This window comes from Colossoma macropomum, unplaced genomic scaffold, assembly GCF_904425465.1.
Source record: "Colossoma macropomum unplaced genomic scaffold, Colossoma_macropomum, whole genome shotgun sequence".
NCBI lineage: Eukaryota > Metazoa > Chordata > Actinopteri > Characiformes > Serrasalmidae > Colossoma > Colossoma macropomum.
Window position 1 is genome coordinate 13398014 of NW_023494786.1, and position 18906 is coordinate 13416919.

Here is an 18906-nt window from a genome sequence, read left to right on the forward strand (position 1 = left end):
GAGTGGTTGACACGCATCCGATTACATTATGCATTTCTGATGGCGCGGCTCAGCAGGGTAGGACGAGAGCGCTGTGTGCAGAAGTAAATGTTTAATGCAAGCTTAAGGATTGTGCTCTGTGGAGCCTCGGATTGAACAGGGCCGCACATAATGGCGTTCAATCTCATTTTCCAGCTGAGCTGACAGCAGGAACAATGGCTTTAATGAAGTCATTATTCATGGATTATTACAGCTGGAAGATAAAGGACCATCAGTCGGTCGGTGCATACATGCTACATGGAGATATCGTGGCAACCCAGGTGCTTCACACATCCACTGTGTGACAGAAGTCAGTTTAGAAGCACTGCTATGTCTGTTATGAACATTCAGCAAACTGGTTATTGAGTGTGAAAAAGAACATGGTCTAAGCTGAGCACTACAACAATGAAGAGTTTGACAAAATAATGGAAACAGTTAATAAAGACCTTATATCGGGAAATGATTAAGTCTCAATTAAAAAGCAATATGCACAGGTTGTTCTTACTCATGTTCCTGCCGATTATGAATATGTTTCTGCTGTAAAACAACCAACAATGTCATTTTAAATGAAAACATCACTTTACTCACCCAAGTCCCAATATTAGACATAAAACAAATCAGAATTTCTGACAATGTAATAGTAGAGACGGCATATTGTTATCAGTGAGCATCGGTAGAAAATAGCAGAAAATAGCTCATTTTAAAAATCTGAAGTTTTAAATAAGTCGTTCAGGTTTGGTATTGGTCGAAATTTAAGGTATTCATTGGAATCGGAAAAGAAAAAAAGGAATCACGCCATCTCTAATGTACAGTCTGCGTGCAAGAAAACTGTAGAGGGAAAGTAGATGGGAGGAAAAAAATAAAATGAGTAGCTTAAATATTAGAACGTCAGGGGTGTTGGCTCAGATTTCGCAGGAGTTTTCGGATCATGTCATACGTCTTTTCATATTAGCGTCACATACGCAGGCTCAAAAAGATGGTCCGGCTCCATGTTTAGGTCTCAAATGCAAAATCAACATTATACTAATGAAGTTATGAAGACAGTAGTAGATCATTCACTTACATCCTCGGAAGACACGTCCTTCACTAAGTTTTGACTGAGTTCTCTTTGAATACTCTTTTAACATGCTTGCAATCATCAGATTCACCCGCTCGAGGAAGGGGTCCGAAGCACAACCTTCGGTATTACACAATGTTCCTCTGCACATTGTGTGCAATTACATATTTCCACCACGGAGGTCTCCAAATTCCCACAGTGTAGACTTACATTAAATCATTAATTTATACCAAATTATCTGGACATTCTTACTGAGCTGATACAGTGCAATATCATAAGGTGCTCCATTATGTAAGCTGGTAAAATGATTCCAAAAATCAACTAAAGAACAGTCGATGCACATCTACATCTTCTTACTTTCAGTTTTCAGCTACTCAGCATGAGAGAGGGTTCTTAACATTTTTTTCTTAGTTTCATTTTAGGAATGGGTCAAAATGAAGAGGTGAAACTGCTCTGAGCAACAAGCGACCCATTTATTAGGCCACTACTACCTCTGTGTGGCAGTAAGACAGAAGATCTTCCAGTCTTTTAGCCCTTTCTATTTCACAGCAAATTAGTTTTAACTATATAAATGAGATTGAGATGATCATCTTAATCAGAAACTATCACTAAAAGACTGCCTTTGCATAGGAAAACCATATAAATATGGACAAAGCAACATCTGTTCTGCAGGTTTACCCATATCTTTCTAAGTCAAGACCTTAATTTAAGGCATATGTCAGCAGACCACTGAAATATGATGTATTTCAGTCTCCATTATGGAGAGGTAAAGAGTAATGCATTTTGACTGAATATAGAAAACAAGGAAGACTAAAAGCAGCTGGTTTGGAGAAAGCCACCTTGGACAATCCCCACAGGCTGCAGCTGTATAAATCGTGCATTGATGCAATTGAACTTCTTAGGTAGCTGCTGATGCTTTCAGTTCCTAGGCAACAAGACTGTAGCTGACTGTAGCTTAAAGTGACAGACGCCTGAGATTAAACACAAAGACAAGAAGTAAAGGAGGATACTCCTTCACACTGCGAAAAGTCTGACCATTCCGAGTTATTCCTGACATACCAGACAGAAAATGTGCATTCCAGGCTTATAAATATCCTTTCTCTGCTGATTTATAGGTCTACATGGATGAAGCAGAAACACCACCTGACATTCAGGAATATTGACCCAATTACCACATTGCAAAAGAAATCAATACGCATTTGCAAAAGCTGAAAAGCACATGTGTGTGTAATTCCTTTGGGAGTACTTGGAGAATGTTCACCAGTATTCACCACTTTACTTTGCTATCAAAGGACATTAAAAGCCTGCTTTAGTGCAAAAAGGCGTAGAACTGCTTGACTCACCCTAACGGCTGAGAATCTTTCAAGACTGATAGACGAAATCTCTTTAAAACTTCATTAACAGGATGATGTTAAAAATTCATTTCCTTGTTAACTCGAGCCACTGCACTCCAGAGGGCACAGATGGCAATTACTCAGAACATAAGTCTGTGTCTCTTCAAAAAAGGGAATAAAGAGTGTAATATCTTCAGTTCACATGGCTTGATTTTGTACTGACTCGTGAGATTTGGAAGAGATTTGGGTTTTTCCAAGCGCCTTTTTGTTTTACTGCACTGAAATAACTGTTCTCCTGCAGTAGATTTACTAAGGGATTTTAGTTCTACTGCTTACATTGCTGTAAATATGAGGTTTATGACACATTTTAACTTTAGGTTCTGCCAGGCAACGATGGAGCCAAACCCAGCTAAGATCTTCTACATTTTATCCAAAATTATTTTCTGACAAATCTGATTTAGCTGATTTAAATCTTTTAAGGTTCTATTTGAACAAACACTTGAACATTACATCCAGGCTACAATCACCATGCATCACTGTAATGGGGAACATTACAGTAGGTGAGGGCAATTACTCAGAGCGCTGCTCTAAACCTGTTGAAAGCTGTGTGAAGCCATATTACTCTCCTTCTGTTTCGCATCCTTCCTGCAGCATTTCGTACAGTGTACTGCCAAGGGGTGGGTGATATAGCAAAAACTATTATATCACAATACTTCAAGAGATTTTCACAATACATGATATGCATCACGATATGTAGTTTTCCTGAGATTATATGAGTGCCACATATAATAATAATAATAATAATAATAATAATAATAATAAAATAATTTGTTTTACAAATACTCTGTACTAAAACCAATTTAAAATGGCCTAATTATGCTTTAATGAAACATATTGTAAGTCCGTGTTCTTTGAGATGCTCAGAAAAGCATATTGTGACATAATTAATCACAATAATGAGAAAATATCGTCATATTGCCCACCCCTAAGTACAACCTATTAACAGACACTCATTTTCTTTTGGATAGGATACCAAGAAATACCAAGGCTATTGGTAACGTTCTTGTGCACATAAAAGGGGAATTCTTTGTGATTCCTTGAGTAAAAAACAGTAAACGTAGACATCAAAATGTTATACGTGGAAGCCTTTGGAATAGCATTAAATAAACTGCCATGCAAACTGACTGTTTAGTGGAGTGAAATAGCTTCATATGATCTGCCGTTATAGAACATTTACTCTGTCTCAAGTTCCTGTTATACACATTCATTTTCATTCATTAAAAAAATAAAGATATTCAGTTTCCTGCTTCGCATATTTTATTGTGAAAACTGATTCTCAAAAAGCCACAATAGGTTTGTCAGTATATGCCTCAGTTTGGATCCGCCCACCTTTAGTGAGCACATAAATACTACTTCCTATTCACTATGGCTAAAGTAACACAGGCTAAAAGGCACTAGTGGTGGGAAATATGACGATATGTATTGCTATCGCGATGTCTTAAGTCGCGTGACGTAACAACACGCTTTTCTGAGCATCGTCAATACTTAAAGATCACTGAGCAACTGCTCATCATTACAAAGCCGAGCAGGCCTGTTTAATTGGGTTCAGTGCAGCTTGATAAAACAATGCATATCGAGAAAAAGTCTTCAAGTATCGTGATAATATATTATCGATTAAGGTATCCTCACAAGATCGTGACCCACTTCTTTGTAGGTTACATAGCCACATATACAACGAGGCCAAAGCCAACTATGACTCATAATGTAGTGGAAGTGAAGCAGCATGGCAGATGGTGCCATATCTGATCACAAAAATAGGCTCCTCTGATGAACGAGGAGAGAAACCCAGCGCGCAGTGTGGCTCAGTGTGGACTCAGCAGAGACAACACTGATTACACGAAGCTGAAGTCGGTGTTCGAATATTCCCGTTCGACCTTAAATGGTGCAGCAAGTACATGTAACTGCTGCACTATTTAAGGTGGAACGGGGAAAATTCGAACAAGAAGCGGGCGAATAGGAAGCCAACTTCAGCCTAGCGAGGTGTATGAGATTTATGAGTTTAGAGGTGCCTGATATCTGCTATCCAGTTCTCCACAGAAAAGCATGAAGCCACTCATGAGGTCTGTCCAGTGCCCCTTCATACAAATTGTTGGGGATTCAACAGGTAAGCGAATTGTTTATGTGAGACTAGCCTTGGTGAAGCCTTCACTGTTGCTCTACTAGCTCACAGTGTTGTCTGGTGTTGTCTTTAGCTGAGGGCACAACCATAAAGACACACACACACACACAAAAACACAGGAATGAAAAATGACATTTTCATAAGGTTCCTGTTGGACCCCCTAGGTAAGCTAAATCAGTCTAGCCTTCCTTAAATCCCACATCTTTAAACTCCACAGGGTCAGGGGCGGGAAAGGGCTTGTGCGGCTCTTAAAGCTTCCCCACTGAATCTGTCACAAACCAGTATAGCGAATGCATGCACTGCATCAGCATCCTCTCAAACTTCCAGTATGAAAGCCCCAAAAAGTGGCTGCATCAACATGTTAAACAGGGTGAGTGTAGGCTAATGAGAGCCGGTGCAGCAGCAGAGTGACTCCCCTCTCCCTGCTTCTTCCATGTTCATCAGCGGTGAGCAGCAGCCTCTCCACAGTGAAATATAAGCAGCACTCACCTCCCGCTTCACGTTCCACAGCAGCTTTTCTTTAAAGTCCTCGTCTGTTGACGAACCCATGGCCATTGGCGGACCGTTTGGGAACCGGCGTGCAGCATAAACTGGCTGGTCACACGTCTGAGGCTTTTGGGCTTTTGTCTGCCCTCCTCTTTCTCTCTCCACTGTTTTTCAGTCCTTCCTTCCTTTTTCATATGAACGTGTGTGTTGACAGCTGAGCGCTGACGCATCCAGGGACCGCTGTAGGCGTTGTTATTTTTTTTGTCTCCACCCGTATTGCGACAAGCCCCGCCCCTTTCGCGCTGGGATTGGCTAGTAGTTCATAATCACGAGCAATCCGCCGAAACATATAAATAGGAATATAAACAGGCAGGTATATTTAAAATGAATTAAGGCATTAATCGTTCAGTTTAATGACCCAGTCCGAGAGAAATGTCTGAACAGTCTTGTTAAACAAAAGGTTTTTATGAAGAGTATAAAATTATTGATAAAACGAAATGATAGTCACAAGAATAGTGAAAGGTATTATTATTTTTCTTATAATTATTACTAATTCAGTTTCTCCTCTACACCTTTAGATCTAATATTAAAACGTACACTGGAAATGTGGGAGATTTTGTGCTACAAATTCATTGGCATTGCAAATAAAGTCGTTGTTATTAAACTACCATCCTATCTAAGCGGAGCGGGCGGGGCTTGTCGGAATATGGGTGGAAAAAATCACAGGCGCCGAGTGGAGACATCTTCAGTTCGCTCCCAATGACGTCAGTCCGCGCGGCCCCGCCCACAGAGCGCTTCATCAATGAGACGTAGCGGCTTATTTATAGCTCCTCTTCACGCTGGAAAACTCAGCTGGAGCTGCACATGATCTTCTGAATCCACCACGTTTTCAGAGCCTCTCAATTATTATATGACGTTAAAAGGCGAGAGAAAAGAGACGGATGTTTTTAGGTGATGTATGTTCTTTTGTCATACCCAGGATAATCTGGCAACCCTATTATTTCTTTACTATGATTGTACAAGAGCTCTTAAAAACATTTAGTGCTTATTTTAGGAAGACAGGCCTAACAGACTGTAAAAAACCCATGCTGTTATAAATAGCTAAGTGGGTTATACAATGTTTTAATTATTAACATCATTTAAACTATACAATATTAAACAGACTAAATAGACCAAATGGTGAAGCTTAAATGGTGTATTAAAATGCAAACAGCAGTTCATTAAAAGGAAACTGTAGGGATGCAGATACAGACGAACACACACACGTATATATATTCAAAATTTTTATCTCTTTAACAAGTTCAGTATGTTAAGAGAAATGTTAGAGCAGCTAATAGAAAAGAAAAGGCACAAATAGTGCTGTTAAATAAAGGATTTTATGAAGAGTATGAAAGGCATGATAAAATAAATCAATTAACAAAATACACTGCATTTACCAAGAGTTATAAAGATATAACTAGTGAAGGCAAAATCACATTCTGGCTGCCTTTTTCACTCCAGACCTCCTAATTTTCCATCTGGTTCACACTGTTCTGCATTTTCCAAATACACAAGAAGGCTTGAATGTGCCTTAAGGCCTCTTAAAATGTGAATCAGGAAAACTCAAGGTGCTATGAATTCTTTAACAACATTCTTATGAAAGACTCTCAATTAGTCTCTATTAAAAAAAGGTTTCAACATTAAAATATTGAGGTAAATAAATAAAGTGTAAAAATGAGAATCAGTGAACTTTGCTCTGCGTCACATTGAAGGATCAGTTAACAAATTTCGAACCAAATCTGGGGCCTTTTCACAAAGCAGGATTTCTAGCTTAGCCAGCTAAGTTGAATTTGATCCAATCCTGGATTTCACTCCAGGGCTGGTGAAGTTCAGGATTTTCGTCAACAGCTGATGGACCAAACGGGGCCGAGTTCCTGACGTGCTGATGGGGTCGCTTTTTTCTTCATAATGTTTGTGGCTTCAATCACATGAAGGATATTCATGCTATTAATGAAGCCATACTGAGGCAGTCGTGTGCAAACGTTTCAGAGCCCCGGGCCAAATCACGTTTTATTGAATTTCTAAGTGAAAATAACACATCCTCCACAAAGAATACATTTCTGCACATTTAAATGCACTATTACTTTTGGTTTTCTGAATTTATCATATTGTAAAAGAAATAAAACATAAAATGCAAAAGTTCTGTGCAAAAGTTATGGCACATTTATATTTTGAGTTTGTGCACAAAAAATCTGCAGAAAAGGTCAAATTTCAGTTTGTTAACTTATTTTCACTTAGAAAATCAACAAAACAAGTAGTTGGACCAGAGGTGTTCAAACTTTTGCATGCAACTATAGATATTAAGAACATATCGCAATTATTAATGCAACAAGCACTAATGCAGTGGCTTCTTTTTTAGTGATTTAAACAATTTACTTTCTACACATTTACACAGATTTTCTATTTGTTAAATAAGCCTGGGTTATCAGAGAAAATTGTTAACGGCCTTCGTAAAACTAACCGCTGTTCGATTTGTTAGGCTTTGTGAATCTGAAATTTAACAACTCTGAACCTGCTTTGTGAGACAGACCCCTGGTTTTTAAATCAGTGGTATCCTGTTGTACTTCTTTAAATATTAATTTCATATAGTGTCCGTTGAGATAGTGTCTGTACAGTTTCAAAACGTTTTAAAGGAGGTAAAATTTCAATGTACATGATCATGACAGTGTCTACAGCTGGTGCTTTTTTCACTAAACAACTAAATGAAGTGACTGCATTTCGCTTTTTCCCCCACAGTGAATACCGAAACTGTTTTTAAGTCTTTCAACCAGATTGTCAGGATAACACGAGTCCACTGAGCAAGCACGTAACCGTGATGTGGCAGTGATTTAAACAGTGGTTAAATAGTGTCTAAGAAGAGAATTGCCAGTAGTGTGGTATTTCTCACAGACGTTTGACCGTGGGCGAAAGCTCACACTTCCACACTGTTCAGTACGCTTGAGTAATTGTCGTCAGAAAATTGGTAGGTGTGCACCCCCCCACTTTTCAAACACCCATACAATTCACCACTTTCAGAATTCGAGTTAACCCCTTAAAGCCTAAGGACCTGTACGTGAGCCCACACGTTAGTCCCGCACTCTTAACTTACATACTAATCACTGAAAAATGTCTTAAGATTAATAACTGAATAATAAGTCTAGGGCTCCTGCAGTTAACCGTTTAAAATCTGAGGCTCATCACATCCTAAAGGAAGAGCTGAACAATTTGGGGAATTGTGATACAGAATTGTGTTTTATTTCTGATCCAATATTGTGAATGTTATTTAAAGTGTGATTATTTCCTATAAAATAAAGTCCAGTCTTGTTAATTTGGCCAAGCTGCACGAAGTGTGTCAGACTGCCAACTGTGTTGTCATGTACACAGCAAACTGTACACAGGCGTTTGGTTGCTTTCGACTGGCCTAACCGGTCATTAACAGGTAGTGATGGTAGTAAAAAGCGAGACAGTCTAGAATGTTTTACTTCTTTTGGAATTCTTGTGCTTGAAGCAGTTTAAAAACAGTATGAAACACAAGCTCTCTGCATCGCCATGTACTGGATTCAGCTCGAACAAATCATGACTTGTGCCTCTGCATAAAATAATACTGACTACATGTGTCTTATTCTCATGTGTAACTGATACTGTTACCTTATGTGATGTCAGGCAGACCTGAACAATTTGGGGAAAATATCGAATTACAATTTTTCTGATCAATATTGCGGTTGTGGTTTAAATGTGATTATTTTTTATAAATTAAGCTCCAGCCTTTCCTTCCACTGAGGAAGACCAATGCATTCATTTTTTTCCAGGCCTGAGGCTGTCAAGCTCTGCATTATCAGGTAAAATTTCCAAACTCACAAGCTATAAAGACGATGTTGAATAATGTAGGATTTAATTACAAATTACAGCTTCTGTGATTTGAAAATTGCACTCTTGATTTTGATATGAAAATGATTAATCTTACAGCCCTACAGGTTTCGAAACTTCATTTTGCTTGAACAGTTCAAATGATGCACAATGAACCTTATCATCTACAAAGTCCACAAGATCCATGTTATAAGGTTAAATTTCCCCACTTAAAACTTCAAACAACTGTGTTGCTAATATAGGCTGTAATTAAAATTGCAGCTCTTGCGTTTTGAACATGGAACTCTTCCAAATTGAGGTCTTGTTTTAAAAATGATTCATCATTCAGCTCTACCTACAGGTGTGATATTCAGCAACTGCATAGAAAAATATGCAAACTGGCTGAGTTATTCTTAAGTTATACGAGCGCACAATAGAAATCTAGACAAGGCAGAAGGTCCTGACTGGTTAGGGGGTTAAGTGGAATTTAAATGAGCGACATCCAGAAATAAAGAATCCCATGAAGCATCAGCAACAGACATGATACCGCTGCCCAAAACACATGCAATCATGGTGCACACAGTACGCGTAACTTTCAACTTTTCTACAGCGTGGTTCTGGATAAAGAATATAATTATTCTTTCTCTGCATACCTCACACTCCACAGTGTACCCTAAAAGCGCTCTGTACAGAGCACAATGTGAGTGCCTAGTACACAGTGCGAGCTCTCGCCCACAGCCGGACGAAAAATAGAGGCACAAGTGGAGAAGATATCTGGAAGAGCAAGTACAACTCAGTCCTCAGCATAGCTAATGTCCAAGCGGTCTGTCGTCGTAGGTGCTGTATCTCTTGATGTGTATGCGCCGGACGCGCTCCCTCAGCTCCACGCCCTCGTCCTCCTCGCTGTTAGAGCAGCAGTGGGCACGACGGCGTGTGGCCTCCAGTAAAGAATTGTCTGGGACTGGAAGTGTCTCATAAAGCAGTGCGTTCAGCGTCTCCTCGTAGATCCGTGCTTCGGGAAACTCAACCTGAAACAGACCAGCAAATGAGAGCTGTGCAAGGGAAGTTTTGATGCTGTTAACATTTGGCCTCTGGAAGGGAGAGAGGCTTGAAGCAGAGAACTTGTAGAAAGGTGAATTACCACTCTGTAATGCCTTCCAGGTTTCTCAAACAATAGAGGGTGCTCCCGAGCAAGTCCAAAATGAATGGGTTAAGATGGAGCATTTGAGCAAAATCATAGTTTATAAATGCTTATACATTTTTAAGGCAAAAGAATACAATCATTTCCTGAACTTGAAGTACAGGAGTTTAAAACGGCGCCTCATGTATGTTCATGATGTCTGTGAGCGAGAACAGCCAATGAGCTGTTTCCAAGCAATCAGCACTAGCATCCTGCTGCCCAAAACATGTTTGCTGTAGAAAAAAGGAAATATATGGGTAAGGTTTCTATGCTTTTTTAGTGAAATACATCCTTCTACTTTCTAAAACTAAAACTATTAGAAACTATTTTTGCTTTTCGTTTTTAGCCGTTTAGCTCCATTCACCCCCATTCACTGAGGACGCGCTCACGGGTGCCCTCTGGCGTTTTGCTGTCATGTTTTTGATATGACGGGGGCATAGGAAGAGGCCAGGCTCCGTATAGACCGCCTCTGCTTGAAGCACAAGCTTCTTAACTTTTTGTCCATGCACTGATTTTGAGAAAAGTCACACGACTCCTAAACCTCCAGTGGCTTTTACCAAAGGTAAATGATTTCCGATTAACATTTAGGAAGTTAGTCACAGTTTATCAAACTGGCAGAAATATCAATGGGTCCACTGTTTGTTCATTGTATGTAACCATTACAGTACAAGCCTACAGTGGACCAATTGGCTGTTTAGCTTCCTCGACCCAACAAGCTCAAAGAAAACAATATTACTCACCGCTGCCCTCTAAAAGTGTTAACAAACATTATTTACAGCTGCCCTAAGGTGATATAGCAACAAGTCAGAAAATATGACTTTTGTTGTTTTCATAAGACCCATGACTTTTGTCCCATGAATGTGGTTTCTGAATTCGTTTATTGCAACATAAACATATAATTGTAAAAGACAACCACTGTGGAAAATAACTGGAATCAGATCAAAATAATTGCAATTGGCACAAATTAATATGATAATTGTGACGATTCTAGCACAGTCCTAGTCCATTACCATTCTTATTATCTTAACTTTAACATCTGTAAAATATTTCTTTCACAAAAATAAAAAAACAGCAATCTATGCCAGTAAATGATGGATAGGATTTTCATATAGCCTCAATTTCCAAAAAGTCACGTTTGCGTGTAATTGTTAACTTGACATTTTCCACTCTTAACCTCTTGACTCATACCCTTTTTTAATGCTTTACATAATCCAATTAAAAAATGGACAATCAATAGTTAAGATGCGCTGGAACAAAGTGCCAAAATCTAATGATATTTTTTATGGTAATGAAAAATAGAAACAGTGCTTAAAAAAATGCTGTTTTTTTTTTCTTTTGCTCTCCTGTGCCTGTCAGTACAGACTCATTCAACATTCTGATACCTTCTATAGCCACAGATTTTTTTTATTTTTTTTTTAAGTGGCAGAAACATTCACAAATGACAGAGCCCGGTATGGCTACAAAAATTATGCAATTGGCTTGGATAACAAACTGCTTTCTGTTGAGGATGCTGGATTTTGCAGACACAATAATTACTGTAATAATTTTATAAAGTTTATATTTGGTTAACATTTGTCAGCTCAGTTTTTGTCATTTTAAAACGATAAAGTCTTATTATGTAACTCACTGAGTTTGTAAATGACACTGTGTGTTTACATATTTATAAAAATAATAAAAAGCAAGAACATCTGCACACAGCTGAAAAAAGATGCAGGGAGTCATGCAATGTTTACTGACTGACTCATAGCTGACTTCATACATTCAGACATTCAAAACACAGTATTAGCTTTTTATACATGATGGGAACCTAACTGTGGTGCAACAGCTGTTTTTATGGACAGATGTTCATTCGTCATCTGTGTTTATTAAGCTGTATATAGCACAAATTAAGCACTTGATACTGCTTAGATAACACGGTGACATTTTAAGCATCACACTAGTTACATGATTTCATTGATAAACAGAAGTTGAAAGCGCTGTAGTTATTTCTATACTCTATACATTTTTGCTAATTATATTTTTGCAAAAAGTCAAACTCCTGAGCTTGACATTAACATTTGCTAACTTCACTGTACATAACATTACCTATGTATGACAGTTTGGGAATCACAAAGCTAAGAAAACTTGGAGCTTTAAGAGGATGAATAACTCCAAGTGCAAAGTCATATGGTACATACCTTGGTCTGTTTTTTCTCAGTAGCATAAACAATGGATGTGCAGCAAACTTCTGCTAATTTGCGGCCCTGTCCGTAGAAAGACCAGCAACAGATCTCGTCTCCAATTACGTCCTTCATGAAGAGCACACGTCCATTGTAGCTCAGGGATAGCTTCTCAAACAGCTCGATGTTCTTCAGCAAGTTGTCATCAGAGTTGCTTTCATAAAACAGAATATAAATCAACAGTTCAAACTGGGCGAAACAAAGTCTAAATGAAGAAAACTGGATATCATAGTCCAGTAAACATAAATAGATGTCACACTTGAATCAGTACTCAAAACACTTAAATGCTTCCCATTACTCAAACTTACCTGGTATAGGAATACTTGTTGTTGCCTCGATTGTAGAGTAGCTTCACTACAGGCTAATACAAAGAACATCAACAGAAAACAGTGATGCATTAAGGTTTCATTCTGCTTGTCAAATAAAAAAAAATACATTAATTACTGTATTATTTTAGAGATCAACGTGAGTAAAACCTCACCCGCGTACAACCCTGTATTAATCTCTCCTCTTCTTTTGGGGAGGTGATGATGGGGATAACACACAGAGCCTTCTGTTGATTATCCTGTGAAAATGAGAAAACAGCAAGAAAGCTTGTCACTTATGTCAGTCCCAAAATCATAAGAAAACTACAACTGAGGACACATTTATTTTCAGCACAGTCCAACATACAAGACAAGCATTTAAGATTCATTTAATGATAGTCATAACCTACTCAAGGTACCCTGTGTCAAACATTGAATGAGACACCCCAGGCTAGCTGAAATAAGAAAGAATGACCACATGAGCTCAAACACTGCACAAAATAGACCTCAGAAATCACAGAGTTCATGCAGGTTTTCTCCATGTGAAAAATCAATGGCGTTTTCGAAAATCATGGCTTTCGTGTCCTGCAGTAAACAAAAATGTTCCAAACCTGACACATTTTCTACAGACTACAATTTACTATTAAACCTCCTCACTATAATATAATACCACTTCTTACGCAAGCTGCAGCCTACAGGAACTTAATTACCATGTTTAACAAAGCTTACTGATGTGTGTGGGGTATTTTGACGAGGCTCACAGTCTTATGATGTCAATTCAGTGCATAGCAGGGTTAGCTTGCACGTTGCAATATTCATATTTCAGCTCCTTAATGATGTATTTCAGCAAATATGGAAACATTCGGAGGAAAAACTTACATACAGAAAAGCACATTGGCTTTGGAACAGTTTTGTTTAAAACAGGATGCGACAGCGGCGAGTTTCGAAAACACCATTCATTTTTCTTAGAGACAAAACCAGCTACATTACATTAACACATGCTACATTAACACGGCTCAGGTCAGGGAAGTGCAAAGGAGTGAGCGTGAAGGAGACTGCAGGAGAATAAGCAGCACTTGCGAAAAAGTTAGCTACAACATGTAACTAACAAAGTTGTCCAGGCTGAATTTGCTTTCTCTTAGTTTTAAAGAATGCCTAGTTGCAGTTACCCTAATGATTCATCTAATATTTACCTAATAGATGAGTACTGAGAAATATTCTAACAAGAAGCTGGGCGAGGAGGAGGACAGACTCATTGTTCAGGTTCCCCGATGTGTGTAAATTCACAGAGAAGCAGTTTGCGGTCATTTAGCTTGCTTAAACCATACTGAAATACAGTCTGAAGAAACTGCTGTATCTTAGAGAAGTGCATTTTGGTCATCAGTGTTTAATATTCAAGTAAAAGATGTTATTCAAGTCTAACTTCTGTGTTCAACCTCTTTTGCCAGTGATTATGGTTTCTTTTCTCAGTCTTTTGTGGGGTTTATTCTCCTCACAGAACACACACAAAGCAGCTGGTAGGCTGTAGTGCAACCTACTGTGGCAAAAAGGCATCATCCTTTACAGTACTGACAAAGACGCCAGGTTAAAACTGATATAGGCAGCAGTGAGACCACCGATTATATTTATTTTCACGACAGTATATAGTTTCACAGGAGAAAAATACATCATTTGCACTAATCACAGAAATACATTAAGCGTGCAAATTAAAAAGTGTTATTAATATTAGTGTTAACGTTTGTATGGAACTGACACACCTACATAGTCTTACATTTAATAATGTTATAACCAAGTACAATCACTGTATTTAAAAACAAAAAGGCTTCACTGACCTGAAGGGCATGCTGACACAAGTCTATCAATCCCTGGATATGATAGTACTTGGCCTCTGCCAAAAGCTCCATGATACCCTGCCTGCTCTTGGGCAAGGTCAGATTTCCGTCCCTCAAGTAGCCGAGTATTGACCCAAAGTGCTTCCCACAGCGGTCTATCAAAATCCAACCTGAGGAGAACAAAACACTTTCAGACCACAAACACCTACATTAAAACTAGGGGTGTAAAATGCATCAATGGCCAAAATTAAATTCTTGTGCTATTTTCAAATGCAAATAATAAAAATTAAAAAATAAAAACTCCTAATGTACTGTATATTGCAGGACTGGGTAAACATCAAGTTACATCTGGAATGATTGCAACTCATATCAAAATAATCAAAATCAGGCAAAATCTGAGATTTCATGATGCACTAAATTGTTTCTTTTAGTGTTGTAAATTTAATCCCATGAATTACAGCCCTAATTCAAATGAACTTCTGTTCACCAGCATTCTCCGGCATTCACCTTCCTTGTCTGTGAAAACTTCCATCTTGCCGCTGAACATTGACTTCAGCAGGCTGTCCTGCCGTGTCAGCACCTGCACGGTGGAATAGTACAGGACTCCACCCACGTTGAGCCGCACATACTTGCTTCCCACAGCACCACGCTGGCTGTATGTCTTGGTCTTGGGGCAGGCCACTGGAGAAAGTGAAACAATGGGAGTGACCTGAGGTGAATGTTGGTGCAGGCAGCTCTCTCCCGACATGTCCCTCTGGAGATAGATGACCACCCTGCACACAGTTGGCTTGATGTCCCCCGCCGTGGTGAATGCTTCTGGGGAAGCTGCCAAAGCAAGCAAACTCCACTCCTTCACATATCTAAAAGAAATACACAGAAAGATTTACTTTATTGACCCCTGAAAGGAAATATGGCGCAGTACATTAATCCATTCTTACTGTCCACAGATCACTGCAGTATGATCAGATACCCATACACAACAACTACCATCCAGAAATCGAAAGTTCCTGCAATTTTACACAGAACCTAAACTTGATCGCTGGCAGCAATAATAAAATTTATATACATAATCATTGATATGATGACACTTACCAGGTTAATCACAAGAAAGAATGTCTTACAAACCTTACACAGCCGCTTTGACTGGCCTATTTTGTTCCGTTTTCTTTTTTTTTTTTAATAATCACACCAAAACGAACTTTCTATAGTGGATTTCTAAATGCAGTGCTGGATGTGGCTATTTTGTGGAGCAGAATGTTATCATAGATAACGTCTAGCCATCAATTCTGCTAAAACTAGTAATTTGAATTGTGGACCGACGCCAATATCTGATATTTATCATCTTCATATCTCCAGATTCCAATGTTGATGCCGACAAACAAACATGTCTAAAAAGCAGAAATTGGGACCACGTTATCCTGGATTAACATAATAAAGAAATAAGGTACAATAACTTAATAATACACAGTACTGCGCAAAAGACAATGACCACCCTGCACCCTCCATCCAGCAGCTTGCTTGATTTGAAAATGTTCCTTTTTTCGTCCATTTCCTTTTTTCAGTAAAAGCTTCCAGATACACATTCTTTTAGATCCATAGTGTTGACTTGTTTTCTCACAGTGGAAGGATGGACAGAAATACCTGTGGATTTTTTTCAGATCTGAAGTAAAAGTGGAGCTTGATTTACTCCTCTCTCTCAAAGACAAAAGCTTTAAGTGCTGTTTATATGACGTAACAGTTTTGGTGCTCTACCAGGTCTTGCAGTTATTAAGAGTCTCATTGTCTCTATATATTTTATAAATTACATTGTACTAAATGGCCTATACTGAATGTTTGACTGGAAATGAAATAAATTAAGTGTGATCTCTGACTATTGCACAGCACTGTACCTCAACCATTAGCCTACACTAGAGCACCAACTTGGTTGTGGTAGTGAGTAAGCAAGCATTACATTGTCATTCATTTAGTCACTTAAGACAACTCTGCTAAAAAGAGACCAGTAGACATGAAATTGGCTTAATGGTTACCATTAGAGATCACTAATCTCCTGTTGGACACCTTTAGATCCCACTGGGAAACCTTCAAATGCATCTGTAATCAGTTCCAGCACACCTGCTAAACCATTAGGAACCTTCACACCCCATAACCCAAGGCCCGCGGGACAATCCCATACGACCCGCGAAATTTTGTTTTTTTTATTAATATCAAACCATTTCAAAATCCGCTGCACTACAATCCCCAGCATGCACTGCAACATAATATGCCCCCCCCACCAACAACCATAAATGGGACAACGGATACACCCACCATAAATCTACACAGTTTCACCTTAGTCATATTACCAAACACGCTATCTGCGTTTCAGCTGCAGTTCAACCAATATAAGCACTTTTTATTTAATATTATTAATATTTCATGTAATTATTCAAGGTCAACTACAAGTGCCTATATTTTGGTGTTGACGTTTTGGTGCAATATGAATAAACAATGGCCAGTTCGGGTTATACCAAAACGTATATGTTATTTAAAAATGAAAATAAAACATAGCTTTTTTAATATGGCCCTTTCAGTGGTTGAGATTGACCCCCCCCCCTCCTTTTTTTCACTTTTCACTGTGATGTCAACCCATCAGGAAAACACAAAACACCATTGCTAACTATTGGACACCAACAGGAACCCACAGAAACTTTTTTTTTAACCAGGAAACTGTCACACTGGAGGGCTGGGGCAAAATATTTTTGCACTGGAGCCGTAAAGATCCTAGTTGCGCCACTGCAAACGCCCATATTCAACAGGGCTATCCAGAAACACTGCGTTTCAAACTCAGAACCTGCATAAAACACACCACGAGCAAACCTACAAACCGGAGCCAAATCGACAAGGAGCGCTTGGTAGAAACTCCTGCATTTCGTGAACAGAGTTAGCTGAAGTTAGCTTTAACATAAACTCCTCTAAAGCTGAACACCGACTGTGAATAACACCGACCGTAAGTTGAACAGGGAGCTCTCCAGCTTGTAACAACAGCTCGTCCTTCTCTCTGTCCGGCTTGTGACCACCGAGATTAGCTAGAGACCCTTTCAATTCTGTGTCAAAACAAATAAAAACTAAAAGTTTAATCGGACTAATAAAGATGAATTTCTCTCAACATAGACAGTTTCGGACTGACAAGTGTGTAACAAAAGAGAAAGTATTAGAAGACTTCTGAGCGAGTAACTCACGCTGTGCTGAACATTTTTCTACATCAGTGGACTCAGACTCTGACTCTGACTCTGGTTACTAAGCTGTTAGCTGTCTCTAACCTACTTAGCCACAGGCTTTAGCACCAGTAAGCTAACTCCCGCCCCTCGTCGGCACTAACATTACCTCAGAACTGTTCAGTAACACAGCGTCTCCACTTCACATGTCCGTTAGAGGTGACCGAAAGACCAGCGCGTAAATATGAAACGGAGCTCGCTAAGTTGATGTCGAGGTTGTAGACAGTAAACCCGTCGGTGTGGTTAGCTAGGTTAACTCCGTCAGTGCTCTTTCTCTTCTCCTGTATTTTGCTGAGCGAGAATGAAAGTAGAATCACTCAAAGTCGCCCTACTGCCACCCACTGGACACTCCTTAACCACTGTAGTTCTTGCGAGGAAAGTAGTGGGCTGGATCCCAAATTGCTCCCTATTGGACATGTAGTGTTCTAACTAAGTGTGGAAGCCCGTTATTGAATGGCCTTTATAATGTAATGTACTTGATTAGGTGTAAGGGGCCCATTAGAAATTCAGCCATGATGTAATCAGATATGTACACAATTACGTACTTGTAGACATGCAACGCACCAATAAGCGGTGCATCTAAATAAAACTTCCTTGCCTTGATTTTCTGGCTGATCTGGTAACCATGTGAATCCTATGGAAGCCCGTTTCCGCCACTTAAAGAAAAAAAGGTCATACAGTACATAATAACAGAGATAATAATAATTATAATTAGTATCTCACTGTTATGAGAAAAAAATTCTCATTATTATGAGATAGTAAGTCATTATAGTGCTGCCAGTATAAGGAACGCAGATGGGAAAGGAGGCTTTATTCAACCATTCAGACGAAATCTGAGCCCTTCAATCTTAATGGCTATTTCATTTTTTTATCAAACAAAAGCAACATTCAGTCTCATATTTCTTTTCAGTGTGTGGAGCACACACCATTTTCCTGACTCCTACTAATCTAATTTCCACCCAAAATGTTCCAGTAACCACAGAAAAAGATTACCCTAATCTGAAGAATATTTAAATGAATGATTCTCAAAATAAAAATCACCCTCCAGAGCACGCCGGCCCTGTATTAAATGTTCTCCATTTTATACTGATGTCTCATGAATAAGGTATAGTTAACTAAGGGGTTAAATAGTGTGCAAATAGTGTGTAATACTTTGCCGTACTGTGGCTTTTTTCCAC

At 39.0% G+C, this 18906-nt stretch overlaps 2 protein-coding genes across 2 annotated transcripts in view; both read right to left on the bottom strand.

Annotated features, from left to right (window-relative positions):
• Positions 1–5294, bottom strand: part of sgsm2 (small G protein signaling modulator 2) — a 67355-nt gene extending 62061 nt beyond the window's left edge. Inside the window, exon 1 of the mRNA XM_036561152.1 lies at positions 5078–5294. Within this exon, the coding sequence (XP_036417045.1) occupies positions 5078–5143 (66 nt within the window). The 5' untranslated portion in view covers positions 5144–5294. The remainder of the gene's footprint in view (positions 1–5077) is intronic.
• A 1142-nt stretch (positions 5295–6436) lies between these two features.
• Positions 6437–18044, bottom strand: tnfaip1 (tumor necrosis factor, alpha-induced protein 1 (endothelial)). Its single transcript, XM_036561161.1, has 7 exons — positions 17838–18044; positions 14982–15334; positions 14475–14644; positions 12819–12902; positions 12646–12698; positions 12296–12491; positions 6437–9966 (listed from the first exon to the last, which is right to left on the bottom strand). The coding sequence occupies exons 2-7, from the start codon at positions 15220–15222 to the stop codon at positions 9748–9750; spliced, it is 963 nt and encodes a 320-aa protein (XP_036417054.1). The 5' UTR covers positions 15223–15334; positions 17838–18044; the 3' UTR covers positions 6437–9747.
• Positions 18045–18906: the final 862 nt, after the last annotated feature.